Below are 24,746 nucleotides of genomic sequence, written 5' to 3'. Positions count from 1 at the left end.
ACCCCTACCTTCTGTACCTTTCAAAAGTAAGGAGGGCCGCCTCTTCAAAATAGGAGGAGCCTTGGGCACCTGGGTCAATCAGGGCATTAGGCCTTCTTCCCAGTGCATCCTGGGATGCACTGGGCATGGCCTAAGACTCTGATTGGCCCAATTGGCCAATTGATCCTTTGTCAGTTGTGCATGGTGTATCATCCAAATTCAGTCCAAGTTCTGTGAGAGTAGTGTCAGTGAAGTTCTCTATGTTCTTTGCTGTGTGTTTCTCAGGAAAATACTCACAATTATACATTGCATAATGCAGAACCCAGTTAATAACCCAAAACAGTGAAATTGCTGTAAGAATTCTTGATGATATCATCAGTTGTCATATCTGTGCAAAATGACACAGCTTTATGGACAGAACTTGTCATAACTTGTTTCTTGATCTCCTCATAGCATTGCTTCATTTTTTGGGGGAGACGGCTTCCCTTACTGTTAGGTGTCCATACAATACATTTATCAACACTTATATTTTCATAATTGCTGCCTATTAAAATAATTTGCTGGGCAAACCAGTGGTGTACCTAACATATGTGACACTTGGGGCTCATCATTTTTTGACACCCCCTCATCTATATGAGAAACATGATTTTTAGTAACAATCCACATATCGCACAACGAGAGTGTACCTAGGAAAAGGCAACATCTTAAACACTGCAGTGAGCACTAGAACACCAACACACACATCGTAAAACTAAACAAGCTATACAAGCCAGATCCTGCACAGTCAACTGATCACATACAATCAATGCCAACAGAAAACCATGTCCTTTTCATACACACAGAACAGAGATACACCCTCGCCCAATATAGAATAATCACAAACTAAAAATAGAAATATGTAGAAAAAAGGTAAACTGAACCGCCAAGAAACCAGGCTCTGCACACAATGCAACACTACAACACCACAGAAACAGTGACTAATACTGTGCAAAATATAAAGACAGTAGATGTAAATTTGAAAAAAACTTATACTTAACAATCACCACTTTACAAATTAACAAATAGAAATAAAACAAATAATGAGAAATAAGAAAATACCATTTTATTGGACTAATCCATTTTTCAATTAGCTTTCAGAGGCCAAATCTTTCTTCAGAACAGTACAGTATACTGCTGTTATGGTATCCTGTCCTGACCTGAGGAAAGGGGTTTAGTCCCCAAAAAATTGCCTTATTTCCATTTCCTATTTATAAACTTTTATCAATACAATTACAATACTACCTGATTCTAAATAAAGCAACAAAAAAATCTTTCTACCTTTTGTCATTTCTGCTTTAATCATCTTCTCTTCACTCTCTTCTTTCTATACAGCGTTTGTCCTTTCTCCCTTTCATGTAACATCTGCCCTCTCTTTGCCCCTTCCAACCAGCTTCTGCCCTCTCTCTCTCTCTACCCCTTCTATACACTGTCCACCCTCTCTCTCTTCTATATAGTATCTTCCCTCTTTCTATGTCCCCTCAATAAACTGTATATCCTGTGCCCCATCTCTCATTTGTACATAATTAATTCAGCTTCCCCCCTCTCCCTTTTTCTGTCCTACCCCCTCCCCAATGCTCTGGCATCTCTCTCTTCTCCTTTCCTTCTTTCCTTCCTTCCCACTCGACCCCATGGTCTGGCATCTCTATCTCCTTCCCCCTTCCCCATGCCCTGGCATCTCTCTCCTTCCATGCTCTGGCAACTCCTCTCCCTCTGGTCTGGCATTTATCTCCTTAGTTTCCCTTCCCTCCCCCCATGCCCTGGCATCTCTCTCCTCTCCTTTCAACTACCCCTCCCCTTCCATTATCTGGCATCGCCTCTCCTTCCTCCCCCTCCCTCCTTCCTTCCTTTCCCCTGCTCTGGCATCTGTCTCCTTCCCTCCCCCGCCATGCCCTGGCATCTCTCCCTTCCCCTCCATGGTCTGGTATCTCCTTTCCTTTCCCTCCCTCCCTCCTATGAACTTGGTATATCTTGTTTCTCTCCTCTCCCTTGTCTTCCTTCTCACTCCTTCCCTTTCTCTCCCCAATTGGGTGCAGCAGCAGCAGCATTACTCTTTCCCCTTCCTCCTTCCCTCCCTGTCTCACACACTTGTCGGCCGCGCAGCATTAACAACTCGCTTCTCTTGCTTGCTTCAGGCCTTCCTCGCTGCCAGACCCCACAACTTTCTGTGTCCACAGAAGAAGGCCCGAAGCAAGCAAGCAAGAGCAGCGAGTTGTAGGTCTCTCTTTCTCTTCTGTGCCTTCCTCTGGCAAGTGTTTAGTTTCTGGATGGCTCCCTTGTAGCAGATTTTCCATTCAAAGACGCAGGTGGAGGTGGTGGCTCTTCGTGCGATACGCAGCTGTATCGGAAGCCTTCTCTCTGATGTTGTAACTTCAGAGGGAACACTTCCGATGCAGCCATGGATCGTGCAAGGAGCTGCCACCAGCAGCTTTGAGCGGAAAAACAACTGCAGCAAGGGAGTCAGCCAGAAGCTAAACACCCGCCGGAGGGAGGCACAGAACAAAGGAAGAGAGAAGGTTGTGTTGGGACTCGAGAAGAAGCACAAGCTGGGCCGTGGGCTGGACATCCCTGATTTAAAGTTTACTTCCGCTGCTGCTGGTTAAGGAAAGCAGCAGCAGCAGAATATGGAGGATGGTTCCAGACCGGTGGGCCAGCTGTACACCCCTTTAGGACGTACCATTCGGACAATTTCATACCCGAACTTTCAACAACAAAGAATGATGATTCATCATCCTCAACAACTAGATAGATGCATTTCAGCACTCTTCACAGCAGCTCTATCTCCTGGTGAAATATTTGTACCAGGAACCTTTGTTACAAACTGATCAATCAGCATTTGCCCGCCTAGTCTGATGACAGCACATGACTTCATATGATCTGTCATATTTTTAGTCCTATACTGTTTCATCGATCCTTTGACCTTAACTTAAACAGTAGACAACTCAAATTCACGCAGGCCACCCAGCCAAAAACCTGCTCACTATTTGCAGTTTCAACCAATTTGAACATTTTCCAACGTTCAGTTTTGCTGTCTGCATTTTCTTTCAGAACAGAACCTTTTCGAATCACGTTATACATACTATCTGATATCCACAATTGAGATGGTTTAGACATCTTGACTGATATTTCACTACTCTTACACACAGGGCCAGACTTTCCCAAACCCATTCAATCTCACATCAGACCAACAATTGGATTCCTACCCGCAGTCAGTCCAGTCCTACACAGCTGCACTCAGCAACAGCCACCAGTGCACAGAACCAACGTTTTTACTGGAAATTGGGGAGTATACGTCGGCGTTGGGTTGTGCCTGCTCAGGCGTCTCATCATGGTTTTCTTTCTCCCCATGGGCACGACTAAGTTGTGCAGGCCATTATCTCTTTCTCTCTCTAAAAAATCCGACTTGCCTATCTCAGGCTTTCTTGAATTCAGACACAATCTCTATCTCCAACACCTCTACTGGGAGACTGTTCCATACATCTACCCCCCTTTCTATAAAAATATTTCTGTAAGAGTCTATCACCTCTTAACTTCATCCTATGCCCTCTCATTCCACAGCTTCCTTTCAAATGAAAGAGACTCGACTCATACCTATCTCAGGCTTTCTTGAATTCAGACACAATTTCTATCTCCAACACCTCTACTGGGAGACTGTTCCATACATCTACCCCCCTTTCTATAAAAATATTTCCGTAAGAGTCTATCACCTCTTAACTTCATCCTATGCCCTCTCATTCCACAGCTTCCTTTCAAATGAAAGAGACTCGACTCATACCTATCTCAGGCTTTCTTGAATTCAGACACAATCTCTATCTCCAACACCTCTACTGGGAGACTGTTCCATACATCTACCCCCCTTTCTGTAAAAATATTTCCGTAGATTACTCCTGAGTCTATCACCTCTTAACTTCATCCTATGCCCTCTCATTCCACAGCTTCCTTTCAAATGAAAGAGACTCGACTCATGCGCAGTAACATTATGTAGATCTTTAAACATTTCTATAATACCTCCCCTCTCTCACCCTTCCTCCAAAGTATACAGATTGAGATCTTTAAGTCTATTCCCATACACCTTATTGTGAAGACCACATACTATTTTAGTAGCCTTCCTCTGGAGCAACTCCATCCTTTTTATATCTTTTTGAAGGTGTGACCTCCAGAATTGTACACAATATTCTAAATGAGGTTTTACCAAAGTCTTATACAGGGGCATCAATACCTCCTTTTTTTCTACTGGCTATACCTCTCCCTATGCAACCTAGCATCCTTCTAGCTTTTGCCTTCACCTTTTCAACCTGTTTGGCCACCTTAAGATCATCACATACAATCACACCCAAATCCCGCTCTTTTGTTGTGCACATAAGTTCTTCACCCCCTAAACTGTACTGTTCCCTCGGGTTTTTACAGCCCAAATGCATAACCTTGCATTTCTTAGCATTAAATTTTAGCTGCCAAATTTCAGACTATTCTTCAAGCTTTGCCAGGTCTTTCTTTATGTTATTCACACCATCATTATTCTTTCCTTCAGCAACATTTACATTATTTTTCGAATAACTGAAGTGAGGCTTACTGATCTGTAGTTTCCCGCTTCATCTCTGCAACCACTTTTGTGAAGAGGGACCGCATCTGCTCTTCTCTAGTCCCGTGGAACCTCTCCTGTCTCTAAAGATTTATTGAACAATTCTTTTATGAGGATCCGCCAGAACCTCTTGGAGCTCCCTCAGTATCCTGGAATGGATCCCGCCTGGTTCCATAGCTTTGTTCACTTTCAGTTTTTCAAGTTGTTCATAAACAGTTTCTTCCATGAATGGTGCAGTATGTACTCCATTCACAAATGTAACTACTAACCAATCGAGGTCCTTCTCCCATGTTTGCTTTCGTCCTCATCATTCTCCACATAGCTTCTTTCAGTCTCGTAATTCCATTTTTTGTCTTTGTCCTTTCACTAATATATCTGAAAAATTTTTTGTTTCCTTTTTTAAAATTTATAGCCATTTGCTCTTCTGCTTGTGCTTTTGCCAGATGTATCTCTCTCTATTTTTTTTTTTATATCTTTATTCATTTTAAAGCTAAAAATTAAGTGCAACATAATATACAGTTTACACTTTAACAGCACTTAAATTCTATCAAATTATATTTCATAACAAATATCATCCCCCCTTCTATATATCCAACAATTGCACTTAACCATAATTCAATTAAAAGTATTTTCCCACCCACCCTGGACGTGTATGTTCAAAGAACAAAATTAACAATCACTTCTTACAGAATTTTATCAATGGCTCCCATACATCCTTAAATATCTTATAATGTCCCTGTTATATGGCAATCGTATGTTCCATCTCTCTCTTGAAATCTTTCAGCTTCATCTGATATTCCTTTCTGTACTCCTCTTCTTGAGTTTTTTTTATATTTCACAAACACCAATTCTTTTGCCTTTATTTTTTCCACCATTAGTTTGGAGAACCATATTTTTTCCTTTTTCTCTTATTTCTCTTTTTCTCTTAGTGGGAGAGTGTGACGCAGTGGTTAAAGCTACTGCCTCAGCACCACTGAGGAAGTCACTTAATCCCCCCATTGTCCCAGGACAGAGAGGAAAAAATGCTTGAGTACCTGAATAAATTCATGTAAACCGTTCTGAGCTCCCCTGGGAGAATAGTACAGAAAATTTAATACATTTATATTTATTTTCTTCATATAAAGGTCAGTAGCTCTTTCTATTGAACCTTTCAACTTGGACCACTGGATGTGCGCTAGATGTGTATTTAGATTTTAGTAAAGCCTTTGACAGTGTTCCACACAAACGTCTAATAAATAAACTGAATGCCCATGGGATGGGTCCCAAAGTGATGGCCTGGATCAGGAACTGGTTGAGTGGAAAGAGAAAGAGGGTAGTGTCAATGGAGATCGCTCTGAGGAAAGGGATGTTACTAGTAGTGTGCCTCAAGGTTCTGTTCTTGGGCCTGTTCTTTTTAACATTTTTATAAACAATATTGCTGAAGGGTTGTCGGATTAAGATTTGCCTCTTTGTGGATGATACCAAAATCTGCATTAGAATAAATATGCCAGATGGTGTGAACAACATGAAGAAAGACCTGGCGAAGCTTGAAGAACGGTCTGAAATTTGGCAGCTAAAATTTAATGCTAAGAAATGCATGTATTTGGTCTGCAAAAACTCGAGGGAATGATACAGTTTAGGGGGTAAAGAACTTATGTGCACGACAGAAGAGCGGGACTTGGATGTGATTATCTTAAAGTGACCAAGCAGGTTGAAAAGGTGACGGCGAAAGCTAGAAGGATGCTAGGTTGCATAGGGAGAGGATGGCCAGTAGGAAAAAGGAGGTATTGATGCCCCTGTATAAGATTTTGGTGAGACTTCATTTAGAATATTGTGTACAATTGTGGCGGCTGCACCTTCAAAAATATATAAATAGGATGGAGTCAGTCCAGAGGAAGACTTCTAAAATGGTGTTTGGTCTTCGTCATAAGGTGTATGGGGACAGACTTAAAGATCTCAATCTGTATGCTTTGGAGGAAAGGCGGGATAGGGGAGATATGATAGAGATGTTTAAATACGTACGTGGCGTAAATGCACATTAGTTGAGTCTCTTTCATTTGAAAGGAAGCTGTGGAATGAGAGGGCATAGGATGAAGTTAAGAGGTGATAGGCTTTGGAGTAATCTAGGAAATATTGTTTTACAGAAAGGGTGGTAGATGCATGGAACAGTCTCCCAGAAGACGTGGTGGAGACAGAGACTGTGTATGAATTCAAAAGGGCCTGGGATAGGCATGTGGGATCTCTTGGAGAAAAAGATAATGGTTACTGCGGATGGGCAGATTAGATGGGCCATTTGGCTTTTATCTGCCATCATGCTTCTTATGTTTCAGATACTCTCCCGTGCTACTAAATTCTGTACGTTTGAAATCCATATTTGAATATGTTTGAGTTTTGAGTCGCCATCCTCCACTTTTGGCTGCTATATTAAACCAAGCTGTATGATGATTGCTACTTCCCCTACTCGGACAATAGACACACTTTCTCCATTTGTGAGCACTAGATCCATTATCACTTTTTCCCTTGTGGGTTCCATTACCATTTGGCTGAGCATAGCCCTTTGAAAGGTATCCACAATCTCCCTACTTCTTTCCGATTCCACAGATGGAACTTTCCAGTCCACATCCGGCAGGTTGAAATCACCCAGCAAGAGCACCTTCCCTTTCTTTCCCAACTTTTGTATATCTGTAATCAGATTTATATCAATTTGTTGTGATTGAGTCGGAGGTCTGTAGACAACACCCAAGTGGATTGAAGTTCCATCTTCTCTTTTCAAAACAATTCATATTGCTTCTTCCTTTCCCCAGGCCTCCTGCATTTCAGTCGCTTGGATTTCTGTTTTTACATAGAGAGCTACTCCTCCACCTTTTCGACCATCTCTGTCCTTCCTAAAAAATTATAGTCTGGTATGTTAGCATTCCATCAATGGGAATCACTAAACCATATCTCTGTGATAGCAACAATATCCAAGTCTGCCTCTAACATCAGGACTTACAGATCCTGATTTTTGTTGCTTAAACAGTGTGCATTTGTGTTTATTGCTTTCCAGGTACTATTCCTCATCAATCTCATTTTTGTATAGTTTTTCATTTCAGCTCATTTCCTGTTGCATCACTAGGAAGTAAATTGCTAATATTGTTGTTTTCATTGCTATCTTTATAATCTTGAAACCTGGGGGTTTATGCTGGGGGTAGCCACCAGAAGTAACCTCCATACATGCGCCACCCCCACCTCGTAGTTTAAATGCCTAGAATCATATTTCCTGATTTTCTCAGCTAGGATTCTTTTTCCTGCCATGGTAATGTGCAGCCCATCATTACAATACAGTCTCTTATTTTTCTATGTATTGCCCCATCCTCCTATGTACCTAAAGCCTTCTTGATGACACCAGGCTTTGAGCTACCCATTGAAGTTCTTAGTATTTTGTACTTTCCTCTCCCTTTCCATAAGTAAGCAGACTAGGAATTTATTTGTTACCCTACCTAGGCAACTGGCTACTAAAGAGCATACCAAAGGAAGGGGTACAAGAATCCATGTGTAGAATTATTTGGGTGCCAGAGCTACTATCCTATCCCATCTAAACCATATGGAAAATTGCAGTTCATATGACTCAGGACAGAGTTTATTTCCCCAGTCCATCACACAAAAACCTTAATTTCCATGCTGCTGAAGGTTCAGCAAATGGTGAGCTTGCTGGCCACATGGTCTAAATTATCCATGCTATACCCATGGCATACCTCCATTTGAGGACAGCCCAATGAAATCTAGCTTTCTAGTTGTCCCAGGCCATGGGGAATGTAATAGAAACATAGAAACATAGAAACATAGAAGATGACGGCAGAAAAGGGCTACAGCCCATCAAGTCTGCCCACTCTGCTTACCCACCCCCTTTCTATGCCCTAATGACCCAATTTCCTTATCTTGACCCTCGTAGGGATCCCACATGGGTATCCCATTTATTCTTAAAGTCTGGCACGCTGTCTGCCTCGATCACCTGCACTGGAAGCTTGTTCCAATGATCAACCACTCTCTCTGTGAAGAAATACTTTCTGGTGTCGCCATGAAATTTTCCGCCCCTGAGTTTGAGTGGGTGCCCTCTTGTGGCCGAGGGTCCCTTGAGAAAGAAAATATCATCTTCCACTTCGACACGTCCCGTGAGGTACTTAAATGTTTCGATCATGTCTCCCCTCTCCCTACGTTCCTCAAGAGTGTAGAGCTGCAATTTGTTCAGTTTCTCTTCGTACGAGAGACCCTTGAGCCCCGAGATCATCCTGGTGGCCGTCCGTTGAACCGATTCAATTCTGCGCACATCTTTACTGTAATGTGGCCTCCAGAATTGCACACAGTATTCCAGATGAGGTCTCACCATGGCCCTGTACAACGGCATTATGACTTCAGGCTTTCGGCTGACGAAACTTCTATTGATACAACCCAATATCTGCCTTGCCTTAGATGAAGCCTTCTCCACTTGATTGGCAGTTTTCATGTCTGCACTGATGATTACTCCTAAATCTCGTTCTGTTGAAGTCCTAGTTAAAGTTTCTCCGTTCAAGAAGTACGTCCTGCATGGATTTCCGCTTCCGAGGTGCATGACCTTACATTTCTTAGCATTGAAGCCTAGCTGCCAGGTTGAGGACCAACTTTCCAATGTAAGCAGGTCCTGCACCATATAATTCTGTAAACTGCATTCACTTACTATATTACATAGTTTGGCGTCATCGGCGAATAGTGTTATTTTACCTTGAAGCCCTTGAGTCAGATCCTCTATGAATATGTTGAAAAGGAGTGGACCCAGGACCGAGCCCTGCGGCACTCCACTGGTCACCTCCGATGTTTTAGAGAGGGTGCCATTAACCACCACCCTCTGAAGTCTGCCACTCAGCTAATCATTGACCCATGCAGTTAGTGTCTCTCCTAACCCCATCGATTCCATCTTGCTTAGCAGCCTGCGGTGTGGGACACTGTCAAAAGCTTTATTGAAGTCCAGGTACACGACGTCCAAAGACTCTCCCAAGTCCAACTTTCTTGTTACCCAGTCAAAGAAGCTGATGAGATTGGATTGGCAGGACCTACCCTTGGTGAATCCATGCTGACTGGGATCCCGAAGATTCCCTTCATTCAAGATCGTGTCCAATTTGCTTTTAATTAGTGTTTCCATGAGTTTGCACACTATTGATGTGAGACTCACCGGTCTATAATTCGCAGCCTCTGCCCTGCAACCCTTTTTATGCAGAGGAACGACATTAGCTAATTTCCAGTCCAGGGGAACTTTCCCCTTACTTAGGGAGAGATTGAATAGCTCAGCCAACGGTTTCGCCAGGACATCGCTCAATTCTCTGAGCACTCTTGGGTGCAAATTGTCTGGTCCCATGGCTTTGTTCACCTTGAGTCTTGCCAGTTCACTGTAAACTTCACCTGGTGTGAACTCAAAATTCTGAAACGGGTCTTCTGTGCTTTGTGTTGCCTTCAACTGCGGACCGTGTCCCGGTGCCTCACAGGTGAAGACTGAGCAGAAGTATTCATTCAGTAGTTCGGCTTTATCGGAATCTGCTTCCATGTAACTTCCGTCCGGTCTTCTAAGGCGTACTATCCCGCCTGTGTTCCTTTTTCTGTCACTAATATACCTGAAGAAGGATTTGTCCCCCTTTTTAATGTTTTTTGCCAGAATTTCTTCCACTCGAAGTTTTGCCTCCCTAACTGCCATTTTGACAATTCTACTTTTGCCTCTTTTCTCCGTGCGCTTGTAGGAGAGAAACGCTTTTTTCTTCTCCTTAATGAGGTGCGAGATCTCCGCGGTGAACCATTGGGGTTTATTGTTTCTTTGTCGTTTATTTACTGATTTACTCTTTCCCTCAAGTGATCTCTGTCTTGGTGGCTCATTTGCAGCAATATGGCCAAGGAACTACCATTCCAAATTCCTTCACCTTACAAGACATTGATGATGATGATGCATCTAACCTACACTGGGACACTTATGTAAATTGGTTCCATACCTAGGGTTAGTGGTCTATTCAGAAGCGACAACACCAAAAAGTGTTAAAGGCCATAAGGAGCACTCTGAAGGCTTTCAGAAATAGACTTCATCAAAATTTTCTCATTTAAACAATCAGATGCTAATGTCCCCTCAGAATTTGCTTTTGTAACCAGGACATTGATATTTTGACATTTACCTTTTTTGCAGAACATTCCAGATTGATTCCAAGCTAAGTAAATTTAGGGGCCCTTTTACTATGGCATAGTAGGGTTTTGCCTCAGTGATCTGGCGCCTGCCAGCAGCTGTTTAAAAATCTGAGAACTGTTTCTAATTCCCCCTTGTGCCACGAAAGGGGAGAAAGGGAGGCAGGGGGAAGGGGAAGGAGGAAGCTTTGCTGTTTGTCGTGCGCACCTCAGCCCAGTTCCAGGAGAAGCCTGCCTCACGCGCGCACACGCTGCACTCTGGGAGCCAGCAGGGTGGGTGAGCTGACGTAAGCTCTTTGGATGTAGCCAATCAGAAATGGAGAACCAGGGCTGGAAGGGGCGTGATGACACCAATTGGCAGTCACCCTAGCCAATAAGATGTCAGCACTCCGGGACTAACTCCGTGACAGGAAGGAAGAGGGAGGGATGAAAGGCTTGACAATCGGAGCTTCCTGCAAGCCAAATGCAGGAGGAACAGCATGCCCTCTGACAGCCAGGCCAGGGAAAAGTAGGTTCATTGCTGTGGGCATGGGGCTGGGGCGGGGGAAAGCCATCAAAACAAAAACCACGAATAATCAAAATTGTGAGTGTAGAAACTGTGAATACAGAGGGAGATGTGAATAGAGATCTTAAGCCCACCAATTCAGTTCAGTTCCAACTGTCTAACCCCCTCTTCTACAAAGGTACGCTATGATTTTTAGCGCTATAAATATTGCACGCTAAACACGCGCTAAACGTTAATGCATGCATGTTATCCTATGGCCGCATTAGCGGTTAGCGCATGCGTTGATTCAGCACATGCTAAAACACGTGGTAAAACGCTTAGCGCACCTTTGTAAAAGGAGCCCTAAGTGGTAACATAACTGCATTGTTTTAGATGTCATACAGAGGCTACAAACATCTGGCAGATGCGTTTTGCTATGTATGCAGCTAATTTATCAAGACAAGAGGGAAAAAGTATTCCATAGAAGCATCTGCTAAGACATGTGATGCCTACAAGGCATATTTCGGCAAACTTGTTGGGGATCAAGACAAACCTTGGGCACCTCACTTCACATGCAAGTACTGCCAAAAAACTCTGGAAAGTAAAACAATTTTATTTCTCATTAAGATGGTGGAATTTTGTGCTAAAAGATTTCTTTAAATTGTTTAATTTTTAAAAAATATTTTCATTTAAAAATTTTCAATGTTATTTGATAATATATCATATATGAAATATGTTGAAAATATTTCAAAATATGAAATATGTTGCGAGAATCTCATACACATTAATCATAGGTGAAATAAATTTATTGCATTCATTACCGCAATTTCATTTTGTTCTTCTACAGGATGCTACAGAGGGGAAAAAAGAGCCATGAAGTTTGCTATCCCATGAATTTGGCAGGAACCCACTAACCAAGTTTCAAGTTTATTTGGGATTTGATAAAATTACAAAGTGATGAACCACTAAAGTAACTGCTATTTCTGCATGGTGGACCCTTCTAAATGTTGAACTAGAAACATGCATCTACAAACATATTTCTAGACATTCCTTCATCCATTGCCCTGGTGCCTCATTGCCCTGAGCTCCCCATATCCATTCACCCAGAGGGAGCAGCTGTCTTCAGAAGAGAGCAGCAAGTCAGAAAGTGAGGGAGATGTCATTGTTCCAGTTTACAATATCAATGGTGCAGTTATGAGAGAAACCTATACTATCCAAACCAAAAATACCTTAACAACTCTTTCAGAGATCTTGGTCTCACCATATCCATTGTCAAGTTTTTGACGTCTAGGCTTAATCAGTGGAACTTGGATGAAAGTGTGCAAGTCACAGAGCAGAGGAAATGTCACCAAGCCTTATCCACCTTCGTCATCCATCAAGATGGGCTCTGATTCTGCCACAATGTAACCAGTCTGTTTGAGGCAATTGGAATCATCTGTAACCCAAAAGAGTGGCATCTCTTGACAGCTCATCCAGAAGCATCAAAGCCATGATGCTCCATAACAGGAACAAGTACCCATCTCTACCACTGATTCATTCAGTGCACTTCAAAGAGGATTACAACAGCATCAAGACCTTACTAGGCACCTTGACATATCATGAGTATGGCTGGGAGGACAACGGAAACTTCAGAATGGTGGCATTCTTAATGGGTCTCCAAGGTGGTACTATTTCTGTTTCTCCCTACAGTGCATCTTTGTGACCCTGCTGTCCCAAAGGCAGTGTCAAATGGGAACCACTGGTGAACCTAAGGAATGTGCTGATGCCACAACTGCACATCAAATTGGGCCTAATGAAACAATTTGTAGAGTTCAAGACATCTTCACTAATCTGGCTGAGGCAGAGGTCAAAGCTGGTGTCTTCATCGGACCACAGATAAAGAAGATCCTGGAGTGCAAGGAATTTCCCAAGAAGTTAACTAGGAAGAAGAAAGTGGCTTGGAACAGCTTTGTCACAATGGTTCAAGCCTTCCTGGGCAATCACAAGGCTGAAAAGTAAGTGAAGTTGGTTGAGAATCTGGTGAAGAATTACAGTAAAATTGGCTGTAGGATGTTTCTTAAAGTCCATGTCCTTGATGCTCATCTTGTGACATTCAAGGAGAACTTGGGAGCATACTCAAAGGAGCAAGGTGAATGCTTCCACCAGGATATACTGGACTTTAAATGCTGCTACCAAGGACAATATAATCAGAACATGATGGGAGACTACCTCTGGGGGCTGATTCATGAAAGTGACTTACAGTATGATTTGCATAATCTCAAATTTCAGAAAACTACTTACTTTTAAATCTTTTGTGGTCATCTTTGTATAACTTCAATATAAATACATGTTAATTGTGATTCATATGTTGCTTTTTATGACTTCAATAAGAATGAAAATATAAAAATTTGGTCTTTTCACATTTTAAATAGGAAAATTGCAAAATCTGACTATCCTGGTCACAAAAGCAATGTTTTATGGAAATAACAGACATTCTCTATACTTTTTAGGCATGAGCAATTAGGAAATTACATTTACTTCCCAGGAACAAAAATTGTGTTACATAGGGCTCCTTTTACTAAGCTGCGCTAGCGGTTTTAGCGCGCGCTGTATTGCCATGCACGCTAGATGCTAATGCCACCATTGAGCTGTCATTAGTTTTTACGCATAGCGCAGGGGGCAGCATGCACTAATCTGCAGCTCGCACTACAAACGCTAGCACACCTTAGTAAAAGCAGCCCATAGTGAAGCTGTTTCTGCAGAAATGAGCTTTTATAAAGCTGTGCTCCTAATGTACAGGTGCATAGAGACCAGTGGCGTAGTAAGGGGGGAGGGGAAGTCTGCCCTGGGTGCAGTCTTGGTAGGGGCACCGGCACCTGTCCTCCTCTCTGCCCCCCCCGCTCCTTAACTTGCTGCCCATGTTGGTGCTGCCTTTCTCTGATGTCACTTCCAGGCCCTGCGCCTAGGAAGTGACATCAGAGGTATAGCTGATGCGACATAGACAGCAAGTTGTTGCTCCTGCCTGGAAAATTAAAAAGATACAGGGGAAGGAAAGGGGCCATGCGCACAGCAGTAGGGGGTTGGGAAAGAGCGGGTGATGGGGTGGAGAAGAGGGCGGGGGAGGGGTGCCACTGCCCTGGGCACCACTTGTCCTCACTACGCCACTAATATAGACTATTGGATGTCCTTCTAAATACTATAAGTGGCAATATTCCTGAGGTAGGTTTGGGAAGGGTTTTACACTTATACACATCATTTTTCAAAGTTGAAGCATATGTGAGTATGCGTTAGTGGCTGCTGCATGGCAAACATTCCGATGCCCATTAAATCCTTATGAGTATCAGAACAAAGGCTGCAGTAGCAGCCACTGCCATGACTTTGTAAAAGGAGCTCTATGTGCACCAAATAGCAGATGTCTATGGGTAGAGTTTTTCAGGGATAATTTTCAAAATAAACTTACGTACATATTTGTGCTTTGAAAATCCAGCAAAATTTGCATAACAAAGAAGACACATGTACTGCTTGCTGATATGGCCAGTCATAAATTACATAACATAGTCCCTATTATGGTTATGAAGTAAAGAAAGAAACAAATGACATTTTGGAAACTTTAGGTTTGCATACTTTTTACATTAGAATTAAACTACCCCCAAATATAGCTCTTCTAAGACTATATTTTGAATTTGCCACTGGAAACCTTATATGCCATTGAAAAATTATGATTCAGATAGTGATTACACTAACTTCTTCAAATAGAAGGAAGAGCCCTTGGAACCAGGCAGCTATTGTGTGGAACTCAAGGTAGTTATTCTAGTTTGTTTTCTACTGGAAGTTTGCTTTGATAGCATTTCAGGATAGTTTGTCAGACCTTGAACCAGCATGGGAAAAGTAAACTAGGGTTACCATATGGCTTCAGAAAAAGGAGGAAGGACTGAGGCATCCGGGTTTTACATCCATTGAAAGCAATGGAAGTAAAACCTAGATGTCTCAATCAGTCCTTCTTTTTCTGAAGCCATATGGTAACCCTAGACGAGAAAGGTTTTATCCTGTATCATGCTTTAGCAGAAAATCAAAATATGACCGTGTCAGATTAGATAACAGTGAAAAAGGTCATCACACTTACAACATTCCAGTTCTGTACTAATGACAAACTTATCAAGGTAGATTTAGAATACAGTTCATGTATCATAGCATTGACGATCACAGGGCTCCTTTAATGAGGTGATATCATTATAGACTAGACTACTGAATTGGAAACTAGACAACTGAAAGAAGATCCTCCTTTCTAATATGGTAAGAGGTGATCATACTGGATTCTAAATGGAAAACCTGACAATAGAGCAGACACATTACTGCTGACAAAATCTTGAAGATGTCTGGGGGAAATGCCTAATGGGCTTAAGAAATTCTTCTATATTTGTTTCACAAAAGTTAAGTAATCATAAGACCATATGAATTACTATACTGGATTGAACTAAGGGTCCATCTAGCCTGGTATCTTATTTCTAACAATGACCAATCCAGGTCAAAGGACCTAGTAGAATCCCACAAAGTAGCAAGATTCCATGCTCCTTATCTCCAAGGATGAGCAGTGGCTTCTCTGAGTCTAAATTAATAATGGTTAATAGGCTTGATCAGCCAATACTTTTTAGCTTTATCTTCCCTCTCAACCTTTTCACTTCTTACCTATAGTTTCCCATTATATTATCTCAGCAACCCAGTTAAGCTCATAGACACTAAGGGTTTCTTTTACTAAGGCAAGCTTAGAATTAGTGTATGTTACTTGTCATGCAGGCCATATGTGTACAAAGGGCTGTGTGGCATTTAGCATACTCTAAATCTGTTGGCATGACTTAGTTAAAGGACCCCTAAATAAGCTAGAATTGTTTATGGGACATGGCAGATGCAAGGATAGGAAGGGAGGTGTTGGACAGAGAAGATGGAGGGAATAGAGCACACCTTGGCAGGTGGAGCAGAGCATGTCTTGGAAGGTGCGGAGAGCATGTCTGAGTATATGTCAGAATACTGCAACCACAGCAACAATCAATGTTAAAGGAAGAATGTAAGAGGCATATAAAAAAAAAAAAAAAAAAATGAAGAGAATAAAGTTTGAGCTTATGATAAATAAAAACAGAAACATCACAGAAAAGAAAATAGGGCAAAGGCATGGGAAAGGATGGGAGGAGGCAGGGGAAAGGGAATAAAAAAAATGCACACAAATAAATTATACCTAGGCATATCCGAATCAAGAAACTGCCTGCAAAAACAGAAAATAGTCACATGGTTAGTGGGTTAGAATGAACGGCAGCAGCAGGCAGGCAGGAGCAGCAGCAGCACTTTCCCTATGATGTGATTTAGAGGACCCTCCTGCTGAAAATGGAGCACAGCAAAGCATCAGTTGGTACCAACTCAGATAGGAGGTCGCTTAGCAATGGAGGCCCATTGGGCATCCTGGGCTTTTCTCAACTTCCCACCTGGGTAATAATGTACAGTAAATGTTACATATGTTCAGATTTATTAAATAACTGAATAATTCATACATCATGTCTGACATATACCTTGCTTGACTTTAATTAAGCACAAGGATAAGATATACATCTCTCTCCCCTACTGTAGAAAAGTCTCATGTCTTATTCATCATTATCCCCCTTTTACTAAGCCACGATAGAGATTTCTACCATGGCCCAGAATGCTAAATGCTGCTCCAACACTCATAGAATTCCATGAGCGTCAGAGCAGCATCGGAGCATTTAGCACCCTGTGATGCGGAAGAAACCTCTACCATGGCTTAGTAAAAGGAGGCCTATAATTGTTACTTCTCTGTAGTGCATTAGAAATTTAGTAACAATTTAGAAACATCTCATTCAGACAGTCACATCTGAGGCATATGCACATCATTTTTCAGTAATTGAGTACTGTGGACATTAGGATACAGATGCTGTTTCCATCAGGTTATATACATAGAACCACAGGAGACAATTTATCATGCCAAGAGTCAGAAGTAGTAGTAGAGCCAGGAGGATCTAGGGGGGGGGGGGGGGAGCAGAAGCCTAGAAATCAAGATAAATCTGGGACCTTGTTCTAATTTTAATATTAACTTGATGAGTCATTTTTTTCTTCTTGTGCTATAATTCACCTAACTAGGTAACAACTATCTTTCCTATCTTTGGAAGCTGGCATCTGTGATTCACTGGTGAACCTTCAACCCAAGAATTGGATACATGCATGTTTCTGAAACATATACAGCACAAAGGCATTTTGTTTGGGATGATAGATGCCTTATAAATTGAAGTTCTGATTTATGGCACAAAGAGCCTATGCTCAGTAATGATCTATAAATCATAAGGAAGCAATTGCTTTGGGCACCAGTTCTGATACAAAGGAATTCAAGATAAATGGAGCATCTTTGAATAGTGCATGGAAATTGGGGGGGGGGGGGAGGGGGGGAGGAGGTAATTATATAAGGGGCTACCTAGTTTTAGGTACCAGAAATATGTATAATTCCCCTTATAAAATACCTCCTAGAGAAAACATTACACACCATGATTTTATAGTGTGCATTTTGCTGGAGGGCGTGTGCAGTGTAATATATGAATACTCATTGTTAATATTGAATCTTCTTTAAATGTTATCTGTGGTATGCTGATAATTGGAGAGGGGAGAGGAGGGAAGTGTTTAGCATTATTTAAAAGCAAATTTCCAATAAGAGCTTATTGTCATAATCCCTCTATTTCTATAATGTTAAAGGTTCAATATTCACACTGAATACAAATATTAAACTTAGAATAGGATTTGTAGACTTTCTTAGGTTGGCAATGATTTGTCTCCCTGACAGTATGTTTGCATCTATGCTAAATCTGCTTGAAACTGCCCTTAAACAGCATTATATAAAGGAGAAGGCTGTTGGATCTGATTATATTAATTTAATGTATTCAGTCACTTGTACTCGTAAATTCAGACTGTAATATGTGTAGGGAGCTTGAAGGATAGAGAGGATGGTGTTTTGTTTGACCTGCTATCTGTGATGGAACCTGAAAACAGAAGAGCAAAGCAGGTGGGAAGAAAGCAGTTTATAAAAAATGCTCAGATCAGCCTCTACCCCACTCGATCACCTTCCTTCTTAAACTGCCCCACCCTCCCAGTAAGCCCTCACTACCTTCCCATTGAAATTTAAGCTAAAAGCCATAATCCTTGTGTGCATATGTGCATGATTTCTTCAGCTGTCATTTTAATCCCTGTTTTGCTTGTTACATTCCTTTGCTCTTACTGGGCCTGATTCTATAAACAGCACTTAACTTCTAGGCGCCAGTTGGCACAGCTGTCAATCAGCCACTAGGCACCACTTATAGAATCATGCTTAGGCATCACTAGGTATCCCTCTGGTAGGCATCAGTTTATTAGGCCAGGTTTTACCTGGCCTAATGTACTAACTCCTAACTACAGCACCTAAGTCAACTACAGCTATTCTCTACCCCTAATCATGCCTACTTTTCAGGTGACACCTACTGTTAGGTGCCATAGGATGTCTTGACTTCGGTGTCACTAGTTGAACATTACTGAGCCATTTAAACCAATTAAAAACAATTTAGTTCTACACAGAATTAAGTTAGGCGTCATTAGGCATCTGTGATTAGATTGCCTAGCAGTGCCTAGCCTAGGTGCCGTTCATAGAATCAGGCCCACTGTGCTTTCCCCTTATGAGATGTGCCTGCAGGAAAAAAAAAAAGCAATGCCAAAACCTAAGCATTACAGTTATGCCCAAAACAAAGTAAACATGAATGTTCATTCTAAATCTAAAAAAGAACTCCAGTTACAACTCAATTTTGGGACTACAACCAAAGGCTGTAAAGTGATTCCGTCTTATCCCTGTACTCTTCTACTGCCTCCAAGTAAAGGCCAATGTCCTTCCCCTGGAATAGTGCTTTTTAACCCTCTCCTGGAGGCATACCTAGCCAGCTGGATTTTCAGGATTGCTATAATGAATATGCATGAGACACATCTGCATACAATGGGCCTCCAGTATATGCAGACTGATTCCATATGGTGATCCTAAAAACCTGACTGGCTAAGTATACCTTCGGGAAAGAGTTGAGAATTAGAATACTCCATAGTAGTGCTTCTCAACCCAGTCTTAAGGACACACCTAGCCAGTCAGGTTTTCAGAATATCCACTATGAATATGCATAAGATAGATTTTCATAAGATAGATTTGCATGCACTGCCTCCATTATATACAAATGTATATTGTGTTTCCTGGAGGTATACATACTGAAAACCCAACTGGCAAGATGTGTCCCTAGGATTAGGTTAAGAACCCCTGCTCCATAACAATATATTAGCCAGCCATTCACATTTCCATATTTTGGTTATATTGTTTCCTAGATCATGTGCCAGTATATTTTCTGTTATATCTTTTATTAGTCACAGGGAGGGAAATAGGCAAAAAGTAATTAAGAATGGGTAAATTTCTCAGGCTGAAAACTGCCTTCCCTTCAGAGGCAAAAAGTACACATTATTTCATAATGCATAGATTTCTTGCCATGCAGGAGGTTGAGTTAGGATGGGGAAAGTCAAGTGTGCATGGAGATTTCATTTTGAAATCTCCGCACCCACTGCACTGTTCTTACTTTGCAACTGCTCTAAAGCTGATGCCAAGTTTGCAGGTACAGTGGTACCTCGGTTTACGAGTGCACCGGTTTGTGAGTGTTTTGCAAGACGAGCAAAACATTTGCAAAATTGGCACCTCGGAAACCGAGCGTGGCTTGATTTACGAGCGCCCCCTCCCCCCACGATCCGGTATCCCCCCAAAGTGATCTGGCACCCCACCCGCCGCGATTGGGCACCCCCCCGCCGCGATCGGGCTGTGATTGTGCACCCCCGCCGCTTCTTAGAGTCATCTGGGCACCGGCACCGGCATGTCATGTGCTTGGTGCCAGTGCCCGAATATCGGCCTTCTCTTCTGCTGGGCCTTGAGCATCTGCGCTCTGAACGTGAACTCGCAGGCCTTGAGCATGCGCAGATGTTCGAGGCCAATCTTCGGGCACCAGCACCAAGCACAGGACATGCCGGTGCCGGTGCCCAGATGACTGTAAGAAGCGGCTGGGAGGGGTGCCCAATCGCAGCTGGGAGGCGTGCCCAATCGGGGGGGGGGGGGGGCGTATCACGGGGGGGAAGGGTGCTGGATCACAGGGGGTGCCTTCGGGGGGAGCAATGCTGGTTCTCGGGGGGGGGGGGGAACGTATCAAAGCGAGTTTCCATTATTTCCTATGGGGAAACTCGCTTTGATAAACGAGCATTTTGGATTATGAGCATGCTCCTGGAATGGATTATGCTCGTAATCCAAGGTACCACTGTATTTTGCATCCATGGTCTCTGCTGGTCTTGAATTTTCATGGGACATTCCTTTTGAAAATTAGCTTGCAGACCAGCATCCATGGGTCAAAGAAATCCCTGCAAGATATAAAATCCCCCCCCCCTAGTCTTCCTGTAACCTTTGGTTCAACATACTAGGCATTCCTGACAACTGTCCTACCTCCCAGCTCATTACAATTGTCGGTTTTTCAGGTAGCCACAGTAATAGTCACTTGCTGTTTTCATCTTTTTCCTTCCCCTTGACTCATTTGCTAAGTGTCAGGAATGTTACATATTCCTTCCTACTGACATTGTAAAACAAGGACAGTTAAATGATCTATAGCTTCTGCTGCATGAGGCTACTAAAACTTCAAAACTCTATGACAGACTTTGCACTTGACTATGATCTTAGACTGTATCATCTATAATTGGAAAGCACTGTTGGTGTACCGCTAAAGAAGAGAATTGTGAATACAGTAGCTGAAAGCCAAAATGGGAAACAATTCAATGCTCCTTAATATCAACAATGCAAAAATGGCAATTAACTTATACTGGAGGCTAAAGCCTGGGAAATGATATCATACTTCTTCCTGATCATTAACGCCCCTTTTACAAAACCACAATAGCGTTTTTTAGTGCAGGTCAGCACGCTGAATGCTCCGTGCTGCTCCCGACGCTCATAGGAACAGGAGCAGTGCAAAGTATTCAGTGCGCTGGCCTGAGCTAAAAAACACTATTGCGGTTTTGTGAAAGGTAGGGGGGTGGGGAGGTAAAACAGGTAAACAATATTTAGGACACTTTTTCATAGTTTATCAAAACTAATAATTATCCTTTGTAATCATCCATTTTGCAATTTGGACACAGCACACTGCAATATTATCTCTGACTTCAGAGGCACGTACTTGTATTTTTCACGGAAAATGTCTAGATAGATCCTGAGAAAAATCTCTTTTCTCCTAGCTCTTACATCTTGATGCTGGCTTTCAATATGGCCAAAAGTCTTCTTTGACCACTTGGCATTCTCTAATAATACTGAACTGAGCACTATTCAGCAGTTAGCAAGAAGAAAGCAAGGACAGATCCAGAAAACCCATGAAACATTTTCAAGATTCATGCCACCAAGAAAAAGATTGAAAATTTCAAAGTTTCTGGCAGTTCCATGCACACACTGAGGTCAGTGTTGAAAGTGCAGTGAATGGGATATGTCAAAATATGCTCCTCCTATGTAGAACTGTGCTTTAATATATAGAGATATTCTTATTACATAAATATTATAATTTGGCCAAGGCTTATACAAGAACAAACTAGCCTGTGTTGATTTCTAAAATATGCCTTTATTTAGGAGAGAAATATTAGATATTGTGCCTAGAATTTTTGTCTTGGAAGTTGTAAACTAAGGCTGACCAAATCTGTCCTGGTGACCCCATGTTTAATTATTTTTCAGTGTATCAACAATGAATATGTATAAGATAAGTTTGAGCATATTAGGGGCTCCTTTTACAGAAGTGTGCTAGAGTTTTTAGTGCATGCACAAGATTAGAGCGCGCTATAGTGCGTACTAGCTGAAAAATTACTGCCTGCTTAAAAGGAGGCAGTAGCGGCTAGTGCGCGTGGCAATTTAGCGCACGCTATTCCGCGCGGTAAGGCCCTAACGCACCTTTGTAAAAGTAGCCCTTGGTCTCCAATATATAAAATGAACATAATGCATATTTGTTATGGACGTCCTAAATACCTGATTGTAGAATGAAATTGGATAGGTTTAAGAAGCCCTGATGAAAACAATGGACTTATCACATTTACTGGGTTTGAAACCTGTTATATTGTGCAGTAAGAAAGAGCTCTTATGGTAGACGACTACCCAAATTTTATTAAGTTGGATCTGATGGGGAAAAAAGGACAATTACCGGTACAATAAATTACTATCAATATTTTGCATAGGATTTGTCTTATAAGAACTAACGCTGGGTTTTACTAAGCCGAGGTAGAGGTTTCTGTCGCAGCCCAGAGGGCTAAATACTTCAATGCTCATTGAATTCCAATGAATGTCAGAACAGCATCAGAGCATTTAGCACTCTTGGCCACGGTAGAAACCTCTACTGTGATTTAGTAAAAGGAGCTCTAAGTTAGATTACTGTTAAGCATAGTTAGGAGTCTTCATCATTCCCAGATTATATATATATAGCACCCAGATTTAGGCACCTAAATTTGCATGTGAACCCAAGATGCACATGCAACTTAATTGGCTATTGAGCTGTTAACGAGCAATAATTGGCTTTGTCATATATTACAACGCATGATGCTCCAACCCATCGGGAGCAACTCAAAAGGGGGCATGACTATGTGAGAGGCAAGGGCATGTCAGCAGCATTCCTAAAAGTTGCAAGCGTTGTTATAGAATAATGGGTCTCCATGCCCAACTTGGGTGTCAGTGTTTACACCAGGTTTCAGCAGCTATATATCTGGCACTCAAAATTGGGGCGCAGAAAAGATTGGCACTAAGCACAATTCTATAGAGGGCATACACCTTTTTTAGAATCACCCTAAGCGCTGATCTTTTCTCGCACCCTTTTTGAGTGTGATTTATAGAATCTGGCTGCCTATTTATTTATTTGGATTTATGTATTCAGAGAGTTGATAAGCAAAGATAGGAAAGCCTGAGTACACTGAACTGCATAATATATTAGAAGCATGCTTTTTCAGTAACTCGAGGTAGTATAATGAAATGTGAAGAGCAATGCCCTGATGGCTAAAGTTAAGCATTGGTATCGATAGTGGCACTTAACACCTCGTAAATAGCTTTAATTGGACTTAATTGAAAGTTAAGTATCTGACTCGAAAAGCTCAATTCTATAAAAAGTAGGCACCTACCCAAAGCACCTATAGTGCACTAAAAGTGGGCATGGTTGATCATGGGCGTGTTTTTGAGTTAGGCGCCTCTTTCTGAATTAGAAGGCGTTAGGCTCCAATATCAGCACCTAACTTTAGGTGAAGAAACCCTGGCATAAATATGATGTGCCTAAATGTTCGAATGATTCGTGTCACCTAAGCACGCTCAGGCGGTGTTAAGCATGATTCTATAATGGGTGCCTAACTTTTATATAGAATCACATTTAGCGCTGCACAAAATGGTGCAGCTATCTATGTCTAACTTTAGGCAGACTTTATAGAATCAGGGCCCAAAAGCCAATCTGATCTAAAACATGATAAGCTTTAAATACTGGAGGGGGATATAGGGTTTTGTCCTCTTACCCTCTTATTTAGGAAGTTTCACTCTTGTTGGTTTCTTTAATCTGACAGAAAATACTCATATCCTTAAAGACCCCTAAGGTCAACCAAAACCCAGCTTGGAGGCAATTTAGCTGCTATGTTCTAGAGAAAAAAACTGAAGAACAGATGTATAGTCAGGAAGAAAACTCACCGATCATCCTGACTAGGACGAATGTATCCAGATGATAGGATGTTCAGTGACAAGATATTAGGGTCAATAATAGACTCATCTGCTTCTGGAGTGTTTCGGATCCGACCTGCAAAGCATAGAAAGCAAGATATCTTCAGATGGACAGTTTTATGTACCATAGGATGGCACCTGCAGAGGCTGTGAACCTGGTAAAGAAATGAGAACATGCAAACTTTTCTGTTTTGTCAAAAGATAGTTCGATGATATTTAAATTAACGTGGGGTCCATTGACAAATTTTGTTAACACTGATTAGCTGAATTATCCTATTTGATTTGCACATCCGGGGGTGGGGTGGGGGTATTATATTTTATTATACTAATTGACCAAATGAAAGAGTTCAGGTTCATGAATGGGGGGGGGGGGATGTTTTGTAGTACTCTATTTCTTTGAACGATTGTAAGTGCCATCTTGAAGTCAATTGTATGTATAATTCAACGCACTGTTTTCATATGGAAAATTAATAAAGACATTAAAAAAAAAAGAAAGAAACTTCAAGACAGTGTTCAGGGATGTTTTGATGAGACCTTTTTGTTATGTATTTGCAACAGTGTTTTGTTGTGTGAACATTAGAAGAATCGCTTTTCACAACAAATTTGTATATTGAAGGGGGTCATTTTATAAGCCAGGAAAAACAATGTTTATATGCAGAAATATGCAGTAATTGCCTAGAGGCTATATACTGGTATAAGTATGTACTAAGCCTCTCAGCACATTTACTCAGTATGAG

The 24,746-nt window shown here is 41.7% G+C and overlaps 1 protein-coding gene across 3 annotated transcripts in view; it reads right to left on the bottom strand.

Moving 5' to 3' along the window:
* KIF1A (kinesin family member 1A) overlaps positions 1-24,746 on the bottom strand; it is a 627,076-nt gene that overhangs the window by 128,361 nt on the left and 473,969 nt on the right. For all 3 annotated transcript variants that reach the window (XM_033958697.1, XM_033958695.1, XM_033958696.1), the window contains one exon: positions 23,980-24,085. In XM_033958697.1, coding sequence (XP_033814588.1) covers positions 23,980-24,085 — 106 coding nt within the window. The remainder of the gene's footprint in view (positions 1-23,979; positions 24,086-24,746) is intronic.

The sequence above is a fragment of the Geotrypetes seraphini genome, chromosome 9, assembly GCF_902459505.1.
Source record: "Geotrypetes seraphini chromosome 9, aGeoSer1.1, whole genome shotgun sequence".
NCBI classification, from domain to species: Eukaryota; Metazoa; Chordata; class Amphibia; order Gymnophiona; family Dermophiidae; genus Geotrypetes; species Geotrypetes seraphini.
Note: the sequence above shows the minus strand (reverse complement) of the source record. Positions and strands in the feature narration are given on the sequence as shown.